Source organism: Tripterygium wilfordii, chromosome 4, assembly GCF_013401445.1.
Source record: "Tripterygium wilfordii isolate XIE 37 chromosome 4, ASM1340144v1, whole genome shotgun sequence".
NCBI classification, from domain to species: domain Eukaryota; kingdom Viridiplantae; phylum Streptophyta; class Magnoliopsida; order Celastrales; family Celastraceae; genus Tripterygium; species Tripterygium wilfordii.
In genome coordinates this window covers 1,338,074-1,353,341 of record NC_052235.1, presented here as the reverse complement: position 1 = coordinate 1,353,341, position 15,268 = coordinate 1,338,074, and the positions used below count along the sequence as shown (strand labels likewise).

Genomic DNA, 15,268 nt, shown 5'->3' with positions numbered 1-15,268 from the left:
ATCCTTCTACGCAGCTTCGAGCCTATTGCGACTCAGATTGGGCTTCTTGTCCTGATACGCGTCGGTCAGTCAGTGGATTCTGCATTATGCTTGGAGGTTGTCTTATTTCCTGGAAATCTAAGAAACAACCTACTATTTCTAGATCTTCCGCTAAGGCGGAATACCGTGCCATGGCCAACACATGTAGTGAATTAGTCTGGCTTTCTGCTCTTATGCGCGATTTGAATGTTCATCTTTCTCAGCCCATCTCTTTATATTGTGATAGTCAAACGGCCATTCATATTGCTACCAACCCGGTCTTCCACGAGCGCACCAAACACATCGAATTAGATTGTCATTTTGTGCGGGAGAAAGTTCAACAAGGCCTTGTGAAACTCTTCCACATTTCTTCTCCTGATTAACCAAGTGATTTTCTTACCAAACCAGTTACTGTCACCCATCTTCATCGACTCCTTCCCAAGCTGAATGTGTTCAATGCACACTGTTCACCTTGAGGGGGGTGTTACAAGTAGCTGTTGTATAGGTTCTGTATAGTTGTTGTATAGGTTCTGTGTAATTGATGTTTAGGAGGAAAAGTCTTTGTATAGGCAGCGTATAGCTTGTCTTTTACTTTACGTGTATAGATTTCTTTTGTATTATTCTATTGGCTTGGATCTTTTCTTTCTAGGCATATAATGCTCTGTAATAGTTCGTTTTTCGTTTAATGAGAATAGTGGAATTTATCAGGCTCTGTTCTCTCTTATCTCCTTGAGCTATCTCAAGCTTTTCATGTCTAAAGATGGTCATATATGTTGTGTTAATAATTATTACCGTTGTAAGTAAGTCATTAATTAAACGAAAATCACCTTATATAAGGGATCATCCACCTATTAGATTGTGATTTCGAATTGTATCCCTCTTAAACCCTTGTTTTAAAAAAATAATAATAATAATAATTATTATTATTGTTATTATTGCATGAAAAATGGAATACTCAATAAATAAACATTATTTGAAATTAGTATATCATTTTAAATTATATTTTACACGCAAGTGAAATACATCATTTGAGTTCATCTAATTAATTCATATTGTGAGTAAAATACACTATTTGAATTCATCTACTCAATTCATATTGTAACATTATTAGCATCCAAAATACTCAATAGCAGATTTTATACCTTGTTTTTATGTAATTTTAAGAAGAATTGCAGCAATTCAAGCCATTTTGAACTGCAGCCCTTATCATGCATTTCATTTTTTTTATATAGAGGAATTCTCACATAATAATCAATGTAAGTGGGTAAAATAATTGTCTTTATTTACATCGTTTATTTGAAACATGTGAGACCCAAAGCAATAGATCTAATTTGTTATCTCATTAATCCAAACAATTAAAAAACAACTCTTATTTTACACCCTTACATTATACCTTTATATGATAATTCTTATTTTCATATAATAATAAAATGATATATATTTTGCAAAAATCGGATTTAACTTTTTGTTCCTTTTTAAAAAAATACGTCTAAATTTTTTTAAAACCTTATTTCTTGTTTTCCATTGTTGGTATTTTTTTCCCTTGAAATTTATGGTGCCACGAAAATCTCTTGACCCAACGCACGGGTGCTTCTTTTTGATTCTATATCATCACAATCCAATCCTCATAATTAAATAAAAAAAAATTATCACAAAGGTTCAATCCTCACGATGAAATCAAATTAATTTTATAACAACAAAGGAGTGATTTCAATAGAACATTTTAAATAAGTTACCCATCAATTAAAATCCTCGCATGGAATTGAATAATAATGATTGAACGTAGTGATACAAAGAATATGAATAATTTCATTTAAAAAATATACTCTTTCTAGGTTATCCTTAAGAAACTCACATTCACATAGTAATAATTGTCGATAAAATAAAATAAAAAATAATATATATGAAAATTGGAATTTAAGATGTATTATAAACTAGTCGAGAATGTATTAGTTATACTGTTGTATTTATTTATATTATTATTCGTCATCAACATCATCAAAACCTTTATGGTCGACTACATTAATTTATTTGAACATCAATAGAAATCCACTATGTATATTCGCTCTCTCAATTCATTTTTTTTATCATGAATTATACATTCATCAACTCCAATTAACTTTATATCAATTTTTATTATTCAAAGCCATGCCTTAATTTTTAGGTATTTATTGTCGCCTTCTATCATCCCCACATAAATTTTATCATTCATCCTTACTGATTTGCGGCTATATTATATTACTATTACTATTAATCAACTATAATTTGATCAACCATTTTTTCTTGTTAAGGTGGCCAACTGATTCAAGAGTCCTCTTTCTTTATCATTAATCGAATCGTTATCCACGATCAAAGATCCCATTTTATTTTTATATTGGAAAACTCGAAAGAAATTACCGCAAGTACGAGCCATAACAGTTTAAGCCCAAAATACCAGGCCCACGAGAACAGGTCTACGACTACGAGACCAAGATTATCTCTGAGGCCCAAAACGAGCTAAGCAGGCCCATAATTGCAGAACTAGCCTGCTATGTTTTGTAAAACAGGAACATATAACAGCTTCTTCTCCGCAACAGAAACAGAAAGAATCCGAAAATTACGTGAACTTCTTTGTACAGCCCAGTATAAAATCGCGGCTTCGAAGTTCGAAAATTTTGTTAAGCCTAATCAAAAATCAAGTTCACTTTAAATTTTAGGCGAGAACAGGGATCTCTCGGGCAATTAAATTTTAGGGTTTTGGGAAGAAGACACTGCTCTCCTAGGCCTTATTATCTCTCTCCCAAATGCTGTAAGCTTTCCCGCCATGTCTCTTCCCTCTCCGACCATGAGTATGGTTGCTTTGTTTTTTTTTGTCTCTATTGCCTATTTCCTTGGGGTAGTGTGACGGAGGTAGGGTTTGTTAGGTTGTTCAAGGTTTAGAGATTACTTTAATCGTTATTTACGTGCCTAGTTTGTGGCCTGAATTCATCGTCGGTTTATTGATCGGTTTCACTAAAAATAGTTTTGAAACACGACTGTTGTCTCGGTGAAGTGAGATATTTTCTGATAGGTGACTCTGCTCTATTGTTTTTCTTTCTGTTTTCTAGCCTTTTGAATTTCTTTGGTTTGTAGGATGATCTGCGGGATCAATGTTGCGTTGGTTTGGCCTTAATCAAGGGCTTCCAGGAGTATTGTGTGCCAAATCGTGGCTTATTCTGTTGGTATAATCACTATTTCTTCTTTTAGTTTCTACCAAATCAATTTTTTGAGACCCATAAAGCAAACTGGTGTTGTGTATAAATCTCATATAATGTCAGTATTATGTTTCCATGTAATACTCACGTGGGTTGGTTTATAGTTCTGTTTCTTCGTCATCACATCTATTAATGTGGGCATACTCTATTTTAAGAAAAGGGTTGGCTCTTGTAGTCTCGTTGCTTGGAAAGGATTGTCATGATTCTCTCATGGTGTTGAATGTACTCTGTAAGTAGCCTTGTGTATGTGCGCGGAGTCTTGATAGGATATACGTCACTTGGCTGTTTTCTGAAATTGGTTGACATTCATAGACATGTGTACACCCAAAAGAATATTAGGTTTCCTTTACGTTGTTTATGCTAACTTGAAATAATTATGTGAATGGCGCACGTGCCGTTTAGAGAGTTTATAAAATTTACATGTGGATCAGTGCCTTAAAGATATTTTACTTTGTCTGGATGCAATACACTGTAGATTTTTTTTGGGCTAAAATTAATTTACTGCTGATCTGTTGCAGGTTTATATTCTCCAACGTGTGTCATTGCTTCTCTGTTACCGTGTGGTAGTCCAAATTAAAGAATGGGAGGAGTGGATGAAGGGGAAACTGTTGAATTCAGATGGGGTAAAAAAAGAGGATTTGGTGGAAAAAAGAAAGATGTAAGGTTTTATGAGTCATTTAATTATGATAATATCGAGTATACTCTCTATGACTGCGTTTATCTTTACAAAGAAGGTGAATCTGAGCCATTTATTGGTAAGCTTATAAAAATATGGGAGAATAGTGACAAGACAAGGAGGGTCAAGGTTCTTTGGTTTTTCCGTCCTTGTGAGATACTCAACTATCTTGGAGCTGAGGTACCGCTTGACAATGAACTCTTTTTGGCATCTGGTGAAGGCGTAGGCCTTGCAAATGTCAATCCTTTGGTAATTGAATTTTGATCTATATTCATTTATATTTATTTTGAAGTATACTAATGTTTATCATCCTTAGCAGCTACTTGTTGAATGGGTTGGTCTCATTATGGGATATTTGGGTTTATGATCCTTTTCTATTTTAATGAGACAAAAGCTTATGATCTATTAGTTATTTTTCTCTGAGAAACGAATTTATACGTTCATTACGTTTTTAAGTTTTTGGCTTATGCACCTCTGTATTTCGTAAATGCATCATCACATATAAGTTTGAATATATATTACAAATTTATGTTCTGTGCATCGTTTTGATTATGGTATGTTTCTATTTATGTAATCCACAACACAGAAAATATATTTTATTAATGAATTTATCTAAAACTCTTCAATCTATGAAACAATTGCTAATGAACTCTGAAATGCTTATTTTGAAGTCTTACATCTTCACAGATTTAAACAGCTCATGTATTTCTGTTTTGATAATGTAAACTAATGATAATGACGTTGAGAATTATGTTTAGTGGTATCTCATATTTGACGCAATGGTACAACCGCGTACAAGCCCTCTTATCAAGTTTTCTATTTTGTATCCTTCAATCAGGAAGCAATTGCTGGAAAGTGCAATGTTGTTTGCATTTCAAAGGATGAGCGAAATCCACCATCTTCAGATGAACAAGTTCAGTTGGCTGACTTTGTATTTTACCGTACCTTTGATGTTGGCCTCTGTGAAATTTCAGATAAGATAAAAGAAAACATAGCTGGGATTGAAGGTATGTTTTCTTTCCCCTGGGTTATTTTGCCTTATGGTCTTTAGTCTTTTGTTTGTTTCTGTTCAGTTATCTATTCCTTTGGTCAATGAATCCCTTATAAGCTTGCTGCGTCTTTAATCATTGCAGTTAGATTTATATTAAACAGACAGGATCTTCGGAAGTCTGATGGTGTTGCAATTGATTCAGACAAAAAAAAAGTTAGTGGGAATGCCACACCAAGGGCTGATGGTGTGGAAATTGATTCAGACAAAAATAAAGTTAGTGGGAATGCTGTACCAAGGACTGAAACAGCGATTTTATCCAAAGACGCATCTGAAGAACACAGAACTTTGAAGACACGGGATTCATCGACCAAGGACGCATCTGAAGAATGCAGACCTTTGGAGACGGAGGATTCCTTGACTAAAGAGAAGTCTACTCCTGGTGAAAAGCATGGTTCAAGTGTATGTGTGGAGTCTTCTCAAATTGATGAAACGAGAAATTTACGAACAAGAATCTCGAGTGAAAAGACTATTTTGAATTCTAAAGATAAAGAAAATGCAGATCTGGATTCATTGGCTCAAGAGAAGTCTACACTTCGAAAAAATTGTGGTTCTAGTGTGTACGTGGAGTCTTTTGTAATTGACAAAAGGAACTATTCACAGGCAAAAATCCCGAGTGAAAAGACCTCCTTGAAGTCTAAAACAAGAGAAAATGAAGATCTGAAGGTTTCATTGGATACACATAAATCATTCCTTAAAAAGGTTTCTAGTGTAGGTGCACATTCAGGAGATGTTATGAAGACTAACGATGGGCTGGGAAATACTTATGGTGAGAAAACAAATACAAGGTTGAATATTAATGAAAATGCTGAGCATAAAGCTTCATCAATTAAGCATTTATCTTCCGTTGGAGAAAAGCCTTCATCTAATGTGGGTGTGAAGGTAGCCGAGAAGGATTATGATATACGAGAAAACATAGATGATGAAGCCACATCATCCTTTCAAGTTGATTGCAACAGAAATCAGGGTAAAGTTTGTAAAGTAATTGTTAATGAGTTTGATAATGAAAACAAAGTAAAATCTACTACAAACTTAGATATATTGGAATATAGGCCATCTAAGAGACCAAAGCTTGACAATCCCATGAAAGTATTTGAGGAAAAGAATGAGAATCATGTAAAGAAGCTTGGTCATGGTCCCAATGCGAATGCCTCTACAAAAATTGCTTCTACTTTTGAAGAAAAATCTAAATCTAGACTTTCGAAAACCGAGAATCGTCTGTCCAATAAGCCAAAAGTCGAGGAGAAGCTTGTAGTGCAAAGTGATGGCAAGTTGCCTAAAGCAACATCTCCTAGACAACCTTTGGGGGAAGAAAATATGGCGGATCCTCAAAGGGTTGTAGTCTCCCAAAATACAAAGATCGAGAAGCCAAGACTCAATGAGATGCGTGATGGAAAGTTGCCTAAAGCATCTACTAAACAACTTTTGGATGAAGAAAATACAATTGATCGTCAAGTAGTCAAAGTCAATCAAAGACCAGATGCTGTGAGTTGTATATCAAGGATTTATATTATCTTTTGCAATTGATTGTTTCTTTCCCTTTATTTTATTGTGAATATTTTTTTTGTTGGATTTGGTAAGGATAAACTAGGGATGGAAATGGGCCGAGTTTCCCTGTAACCCCCTGTCGACCACGTCACTTGGGCCAGGGAAATGTTGTAATAACGGGTAAGTGGGCAGGGTTGGGTTGGGGATGATTTTTGGTCGCCCGGCCCCTCCCCATGATTGCCCTGCCCCGGTTAGATATTAATTATTAATATATATTTTGAGTATTCTACATATAATATGTAACATTGAAAACATGTAAATAGTCCGAAAACGTGTCTGCAACTACAAGACTATTATAAGTCAATAACAATTATTGTAATATCTAGTAATATCTATATTAAAAATAAAAAAAAGAGTAAAAAGATGAGTATTAAGATCATTGCAGTCGAGGCATGAACGAGATGGGAGACTTATAAATGGAGCGGGGATGGGTAAACTTCCTACCTTGTAATAGAGCTAGGGATAGGACAAACTTTGTGCCTTAATAAGCCTAGGGATGGGGCAAGATCAATTTTAATGGGTTGGGAAAGGCAAAACCCACCCCACCCCACCCCACCCCACCCCGCTTTATTGCCATTCCCAGGATAAATTTTGCACTCGGCTCGAGTGAACAAGCTACCGAGTAAAGGTGGGCAGTACTCTAAATCCCACATCGCCCAAGGGAGGATGGGAAGTACACTATAAAATAAGGTCAAATCTCCTAACCTGACGAACTTGTTTTCTGGGCTAAATGGTCTAGAATAACAAATTCGTGCAGGCTTAAAGCACTCAAGCGAATAATATTATATTCACTGGGCTCAAGGAGAGCAAAGTTGTTAAAGTTGGTATCAGAGTTGAGGCTCTGGGTTGGAGGTGTGGGCCTCAAAGGGGTGGGGGAGATTGTCGCACCCAGCTTGAGTGGCAAGCCAGAAGGTAAGGCAAAAGCCACGGAGTGGGCGAGCTACCGAGTAAAGGTGGGCAGTGCTCTGAATCCCATATCGCCTAGAGAGGATGTGAAGTTCAACATATAAGAAGGCCAAATCTCCTAACCTAGTGTATGCGTTTTTGGGGCCAAAGGGTCCAGAAGAACAAATCTGTGTGGCCTGAAGGACTTGGGTGAAAAGGCCACAACGGACTATTACTAGGCTCGGGGGGGTGAGTTAAGTAAATCTTCGCCATATGATGCATGTTTCATCCGGCTATTAAAATAATTTTCAAAGCAACTTGCTTCTTCTTTGAAGCCAATTGTTGCTTTAGCAATGCTCTTTTGATGTCTTTTTGATAACTTGGAAGGTTCTCCTCGTTCATGTCTCTAATGCCTATTCCTGTTCTTGATGTCAATTCAATATTCCAGTTAAGATGAGATTGATTTCTTACATTTTCTTTTCCTCTCTCTCATTTTATTAAAAAATACAGGATAGAAGAAAATGGTTCAAAGAACTTGTAAGTATTCATTTGTCACTTATATTATTCTTTTTATTTATTATATTTGCTCTGAATGAGCTTCATGTTTATGTTTTACATTTTGAGTGTCTACCTTTTAGTAAGAACTATAAATGACATTGATTTAGAAATCAAATAAGAATTTTTTGACTTACGTACCATTCTTTATATGTTATCAGCCCTGGGAGGAAAGAATGCAAGCTTCATATAAGCAAGGAACTCTTGTCCTGCTTGAAAATTTGGATCCAGCTTATACTTCAGTAGAGGTGGAGGTAATACTCACATCAAATTTTGTAGTTTCCTTATACGCTTAATTGCTTTATTAATTGACTGTGGTTTGTTGTGCATTATAATATAGATTAATACGAATTTTGACATAGTTTTATTTGAATGAACTGCGTTGTTGTCTAGCATCTTCACCTTTTCTCCCTCATTGATTATAATAATATTGTTAAAGTTGCAGTGAAATGCATTTCTCTTATATTTTTCATCTTAAGTTATCACTTCCCTTTGCGTTGTTTCTCTGGTGTTCTTTTTTCCTTTCATCATTATGATTTGGTGATAATTTTTCAGGATATAGTTTGGCATGGCTTCAAGACACGTTGCACAACTAAAATGGTTCAGCGGACTGCATATTCTAGTCCTCATTCTGGTATGATTTAGAGGGTGCATTTAGTAGTAAAGTACTCCTTTTCTTTTCTGAACAAGACAATAGGATGTGGTGATTATTTATCACAAAAGTTCGATATGTTTTGTGAGCACATGAAAAATATATACATGACATTCTCTCATTCTCTGCACTGCCGATAATGGTGTTTTCTGTTATGCACAGCTCAAGCTCTTGTTGTATTCAAAACAAACGAAGCAGCACAGACAGTTGTTACAAAATTAGATAAGGGTTGCTTTTTGCTATCTAATGAGAGGTACGTGTACAACATCAATCAGCTAGGGTCCTTAAAGGCCAATTGTAATGGTTCTTCCATGTTTGCTATTCTGTCATTTTACTTTCCTATAGACATTTGAGTCGAACTAAAGTGCTTTCCCATAGACGGCTCAATCCTTCAAATTCCAAATTTTGCAATAAAAAAAGGTCAGAATCCCTCTTTAACCATCACACTTAATAAGAACCTAGTAAGTAAATCAGAAGCCCGGTGCTATCTTTACATGCCTGTTTTTGCTCAATGTGATTCTGTTCATGACCAAAGTTCGACATGTCAGCTTTCTAGTGGCATTAATTGTGATGGTCACTCCATGTCCCCTCATTGTTGGATGGGCATTGCATGCATTGCCTTCTTGATAGTGCACAATGTTCTAAAAAGGAATAAAAAAGAGAAAACTATCTGTGTGATCATAACTCTTGTTGCTATGTTAAGCACCATACATTTTCCTAGTATCTGTATGAATCCAGTGCTCTGACATTCAGCTTCTAGAAGCTAGAGGTTAGGTCCTTCGGGACATATTCGTCTTGGATTCTTTTCCTCATACTGTCAGTTTGTTTTTGAATCACAACTTGCTTTTTGAATATTGGTTTCTTTTCTCATGTGAAACGCTGTCTTCATGACCACTTTTACTTTTCTTCTTAGATTTGTTGGCCGTTGATAGGATCCTTGGATTTTTTGTTAATGTGTGGAACATGTGTGTCTCCTGTATGGTTTGTCAATGGCTTTTCCTCACTTACTTTGCTTCTTTGCACAAAATGTACTGAAATAAGTCAATAATCGTTGGTTTGCTGTGCTGTACGGATATTCTCACATAGGTTCTCTGTTTTTCCCCCCTCCATTTAAATATGAAGAGCAATTTTATTTTGTGGAAGCATGAAATACATTGGTGTTTGATAGAATGGCCATTTTGCTGTCCCAGTGGCTCTCGATTCGGAAGTTTTATGGTGCTCACCCATTTGTATCTGATCCTTTTGAACTTTGAAGCTTAGATACTAGTGAATGATTTCACCTGTTACATAGCATTGTGGACTTGTTCTTTGTTTGATCAGTAGGAAGCAGCCTGCCTTCTTCTCTTGATGTATCAACTTTAAACCATTTCTGTCTTTGCTTTCTGAATTTCTTGCCGCATTGCTTCTTTTTTTTTGTTGGTAATGCCCAATAATAGGCGGCCCGGGGGGGGGGGGGCCCTTGAACTCTTGACCCTTAGGTTAACGTAGTGGGAATGTTGCAGCTGGACCAAGTGGCCATCACATGATTCTTTAATTATTACTATTATGTGTATTTTGCAGGCCTCTCATCGGCAGAATTGTGAATCATTCCTTACAAGGAAAGCAGTCGACCTTTTTTGGCCATCTTGTTATTGATAAACTTAGAGCCCAAATGCAACGAGAGATGGTGCAGTTTCTACTCCTTTCTCACTTACTTGCACAAACGCAGATGTATTGCATGCACATGGTCTCGCACATGCATCAGTTCACACACTGGCGAACTTACAAAAGTTAACCTTTTGTTTTTTGTTTTTTTTCCTTTTACCTTTTGTAAATGTGTTTTTTAAGCTAGTATATTCTTATTAATGTTATCTCCCGGCTGCATTTATTGCCAGAAAGAAGCTGTATCTACCTCACATTGTTCTCAGCCTAACACCCTTGAATATGATATGGCCATGGAATGGTGCTTACTACAGGAAAGATGGGACTGCTCTTGGAAGAAGTTGCGACAGGCATTGAACTGATTCCAACATTCTTCCGAGCTTAGTACTAATTGGAGCTTGTTATTTTTTACTTTTATTCCTTTCTTGTTTTTACAATGGGCCTTTTGAAATTTTTAGGGACAAGGAAAGGAGTTGGAAGAATTGAAGTCCAATCTCAAGCTAAGATTATGATCTTTGCAAGGTTCGTTTGCTGATACGGTCAGTATCCAACGCAACAAGATGTCTTTTACTCCTTTTGTTCGTTTTTTATTTTTAATTTTATTTAAAGGAAAAATAAAGAAAGAAAGAATTTATTTCTTATTTGCTGTTGGAGGGCTCCAATTACAAGTAACTTCTCTTTTGAGTTCATGTAGTCAACCCAAATTTATTTGGGACAGAAGATGGTGTTATTGATGTTATTCCAAGCAGTTTCTACTGTCATAGTGAATGAAAGAAAAGCTTAATCCTGAAACCTCCAAAAGTGGAACTAACATTTGTAAAAGTGTTTGGACCCAACTCACAAGCCATGGTTTTGTGAAAAAGAATGGGCAACCCTAACTTGCAGTGTAAGTTCAATTTTAGGCTAAAATTCATTTTTGTAACTACACTGTTTGGTTAATGAAATAGCTTAACTGGAGGATTTTAACTGTTTATCAAGTATGTGTCAGTCTAGATCTCTGTTGCAACTCCTCTTGAAAAGTTCCATTCTTTGTTTTTTTCTATTTTTTTTGCAAGGAAAAAGTTCCATTCTAGTTTAAGCTGTTTCCTTCTTTCTTTTTACTTCCTTGGAAAGATAAGGCAATGTGTTACTGATAGTGCATAATTGTTATCAAATACAGCCATACTTCTCAAAGTGAAACATTTTGAATCTGACAGTTTTTAGAAGAAGCTCATGTTATTGCGTATTCAGTCTATTGTAAATTGTTTGTCAACCTCTTTCAGAAATGGTTGATGGATTGACAAAAGTATGATATGTTTCTTTCTGTCCAGTGTGTGTACCTGTGCTTGGTGGAATTTTTGATCTGACAACCACAGTAATCTTAAATGCTCTACTGCTCTTTGACTGGATGATATTGTTGCTGAGACAAATGGACAGATGATTGTGGTGGATGCCTTGTCACATGGAATCATCAAATTTTGGCGAGTGCATGTATATATGTTTTGGAATCAGTTTTTAGGTTGTTACTCCCGAGATAGATGTCAAGTCTCTGGTCTGTCATCTCATGTGCGCCTTATGATTCACCTTTTGTTTTTGATACAGATGATATGTTAAACTGTGATTTAATATGTTAATTATATAAGTTGGACTTATGGTATCTGTTGGTCTTTTAACCATGCATATTCTCTACCCTATGGCTCCTACATCTCACCTGTCAACCCTTTTTAAGTTTGGGGAAGTCACTAAATTAATCTTTTTTTCCTTTTTTTTCCTGATTTTATTCAGTAGGAAGAGCTCCTGGTTGTTTGGAAACAAGGTTAATCCTTTTATGTCTTGATTCAAGTGTGTTACCTTTAGCAACATCTTTCCTACTACCACAGCTAGGCCATTGTTTATGACTCCAACTTCCTCCTACAATGCAAATATTTGCAGGGATGAATAAAACTTCAGTTGTGGTGGATTGATCTAGTATGATTTTAATCTGGTATAACTGGAACCTGCCAAATGAAGGGTTGGCTTGTATTTTTTTGCAAATTGGAAATTGCTCTAAGGGTCATTTAGCCCTTTGATGAGGTTATGTCTTAGTTTGATCAAGTTCTTTTGTTGACATGATTAAATGTGATGCTTAAGCATACTATATTGGCTTGGTGATTGATGTGGACTCACCCAGACCGAAGAATATGAGAAAATTTTCCAGTGGTGTCATATTTGTTGACCCATTTGAAGCTCACAGTTGATCTTTGTATCATTATCGTCTATTTGAAAGTCGATATTTTGTCATTGCGAACAGGCTTCTGTATTTGCATGCGATATTGGATTTTCACTCTGATACTGAATGTGTGACGCTTGAAGACGGCATGGCCATTTTCAGTACTTCTGTTGATCTGAAACAGCATCTGTTGCGTGCTTGCGTTGGCATTGGTGGTTGACAAAGTTGATGAAGCTGAGTTTTCACCCAACGAAAGAAGTGACTTGTTTAGTTCTGCTTTGAAAATTTGCACGGTTGGCATAACAAATAGAATTGTGTTGGTTCAAGTTACAATGAAGATGACTAGTTTGCAATCCTGCTGTACCATCAACTTATGATGTGGTGTGCCAAGACCACTAATAATTGCTCTTTTTAGTAGTGTGCTTACCATGTATAACTAGTTTGCAAGATAAATCTCCCGCGACAACTTATAGGGCCAGAAACAGAAAAGTTGATGGAACAAGAATAGGATTCTGCATCCTCAAAGTGTAAGAAATTTATTGATTATAAGTTAGCATCCTGCTAATGTGTTCATGAATTCCATACCTTGCAATCGCACAACATGGCATTGTACCCAATTCAGGATTACATAACAAGTACAGTTACATGCAAATATAAATACTGTAAGAGGTTGGATAACTGATGGTATCTCTGTGAAATGAATGAGTAAATCTAGTTTGTCAAGACTACACTGCAGTAGCTGGCTTACTGGCTCCATGTTTACACGAGACTGGCTGGTTTTGATTCTTCAGTTCATTCCCAGCCACAAGGAAAAATGCAGTGTGCCTGCATAACACAAGGACATGCATAGTTTGTCATGAATCTAGAGAAAATAACAACAAATTAATGAAATGAAGAAATTTGGTTAATTATGCACCTGAAAAAATTCATCATTTTGACTTTTGTGTCTGCATCAATGTCTGGAGTGGTGTCCAATGCTTGCTGCATGTGATGCAACCATCTCTCTGCAGCTTGATGAGTGACTGGGAATGGTTTATGACGCCCGATTAAGGCAGGATGGCCTACCGATAATCAAAATAAAAAAAAAAAAAAAAAAAAAACCATGTTAGAAATACCTTTTACCCTCTGCAACAAATACCTCAGTAGTAACACGATAATACAAAAGGGGTGGAAGAGAAGCAAAAAGATTAAAAAACTTTGCGATGCAAATAATGTCAGAGATTCTCTTCCTAAGGTTAAATAAATCAGAAGTAAGATCAGTAAGGATTTTGGCTTTCAAGGCCTCCTAGGAGCCGAAGTAAAGCACCCACCAAAATCGCAGAGAAATTCTGCTACTTGAAGTTAACTTCATGCAGTTTTAATTTCTATTCAACCAGAACTAAACCCTAGCTAAAACCAAGAGACTTTTCTTAAAAAGGCTACCATTTGCAACTTTTTGTGATGATCATAATTTCAGGTGGTTTCAAGATTAGTTTACGATTTGCAAACAACAAGATGGTCTACATACAATCAGATTTCTTGGAACTATAGTTGACGAAGTATTTTGTTTGTCCACGCACAGTCACACACTGGTTAGGACCAATAAGTTGGCTCTACGAGTATATTCACCTACCAAGTACATAACTTTTTGTTCCTTTTCTGGTTTCTCAACCAAACGAATTGCTTGCTTAGTATATATTTGCTACTATAGCATAGCATAACAGCCAAATGAGACTGATCATACAGACAACATTCCGCAGTTGGACACAAGTGCAATTGGAGCGGTGTAATTAATTGAAGAAAATCACTTATGCCAGTGGTTGATTAGGACAAATATGGAATAAAGATCAGAAACACATGTTTGGCTTCTCAATCTCACCCAATATTCATGTTGGCAAGAAGAAACATCAGTAGAACTATCTAAATTATTTCAATGGATGGGGGTAAAGGCCACAACCAAGTATGGATTTTAGCAGCAATAATTAAATAAAAACAGACGCTAAGGAATTGAAACAATTTGAAAATTGATTGCCAAACCTTTCCGCTGAGAATACAGAGGTGGTCCTCCCATCCTCTGAACGAAAAACTCGTATTGGTTCTGGATCGCTTCCTCTTTCTTCGAATTTGCAAAAATTGACCTAAACCACGCTTCTTCGTCATCAAAAACCCTAATTTCAAATAACAAGCAACACAAACCACCCATACCAAGACTAATCAGCAACTCACCAAATTCAACATCAAGTGATCGAAGTTATTAAACTGAAAAGATTTCATCAATCAATCTTCACTAACCAAATAACATACAGTACATTTTTCAACATTTGAGCTGAATTACAATGAATGAAACCACAAATCATACATACACATAACAATTCACGTACATATTTTACCTGGTGTAGAAATTGGTGGAGAGATTGATGAAGGTTTGGAGCCCGAGTTTCTCGAACAAGTTGGTGCTGTCAATGGCGAAGGCATCGGCCTGGTCAACTCCACTCCACTGTGAGGCCTTCTCTTGCAGTGACTGCATCTCTGCTATGCTGCTGACCAAAAGCGAATCTTGAGACAGATGCCTTACCACCTTCGCTCCCTCTTTAGTCTTTTACTCTTTTATATAAGGGCTGAAGGGCATCGTGCTTGTCGCGTGGCTTCAACGCCTACTAGGGCGGAAAAGAAGAAACCAATTGGACGGTTTCAATGAAACTATGGACTGCTTTTATTCTGTGATTAGAGTCGTGTGGAAAAAAGTGGAAACATAATAGTGAGGCAATGGTGTTGCTACTATGTAGTTACTACGGTATGGACCACAATGAGCTGGGCTAAAGTTTTCATGTGGTCGGGCCTCGGA

General features: G+C 36.4%; 2 protein-coding genes across 5 annotated transcripts; one reads left to right on the top strand and one right to left on the bottom strand.

Annotated features, from left to right (window-relative positions):
* The first annotated feature begins 2,591 nt into the window (after positions 1 to 2,591).
* LOC119997156 (protein ANTI-SILENCING 1-like) lies at positions 2,592 to 13,272 on the top strand. Of its 4 annotated transcripts, none has more exons than XM_038843992.1 (13): positions 2,592 to 2,806; positions 3,130 to 3,218; positions 3,770 to 4,176; positions 4,766 to 4,934; positions 5,061 to 6,460; positions 7,919 to 7,945; positions 8,125 to 8,217; positions 8,519 to 8,597; positions 8,778 to 8,868; positions 10,176 to 10,281; positions 10,490 to 10,606; positions 10,715 to 10,795; positions 12,526 to 13,272. In XM_038843992.1, the coding sequence occupies exons 3-12, from the start codon at positions 3,832 to 3,834 to the stop codon at positions 10,766 to 10,768; spliced, it is 2,481 nt and encodes an 826-aa protein (XP_038699920.1). In that variant the 5' UTR covers positions 2,592 to 2,806; positions 3,130 to 3,218; positions 3,770 to 3,831; the 3' UTR covers positions 10,769 to 10,795; positions 12,526 to 13,272. The 4 variants fall into 4 exon arrangements, with proteins under 4 accessions (XP_038699920.1, XP_038699918.1, XP_038699917.1 ...); XM_038843990.1 differs by lacking the exon at positions 12,526 to 13,272 and adding an exon at positions 11,567 to 11,902 and having other exon boundaries at positions 10,715 to 10,778; XM_038843989.1 differs by lacking the exon at positions 12,526 to 13,272 and adding an exon at positions 11,567 to 11,902.
* Positions 12,958 to 15,105, bottom strand: LOC119997160 (two-on-two hemoglobin-3). Its single transcript, XM_038843998.1, has 4 exons — positions 14,814 to 15,105; positions 14,461 to 14,591; positions 13,361 to 13,505; positions 12,958 to 13,269 (listed from the first exon to the last, which is right to left on the bottom strand). Exons 1-4 carry the CDS (start codon positions 14,948 to 14,950, stop codon positions 13,170 to 13,172), a joined length of 513 nt encoding a protein of 170 aa, XP_038699926.1. The 5' UTR covers positions 14,951 to 15,105; the 3' UTR covers positions 12,958 to 13,169.
* Positions 15,106 to 15,268: the final 163 nt, after the last annotated feature.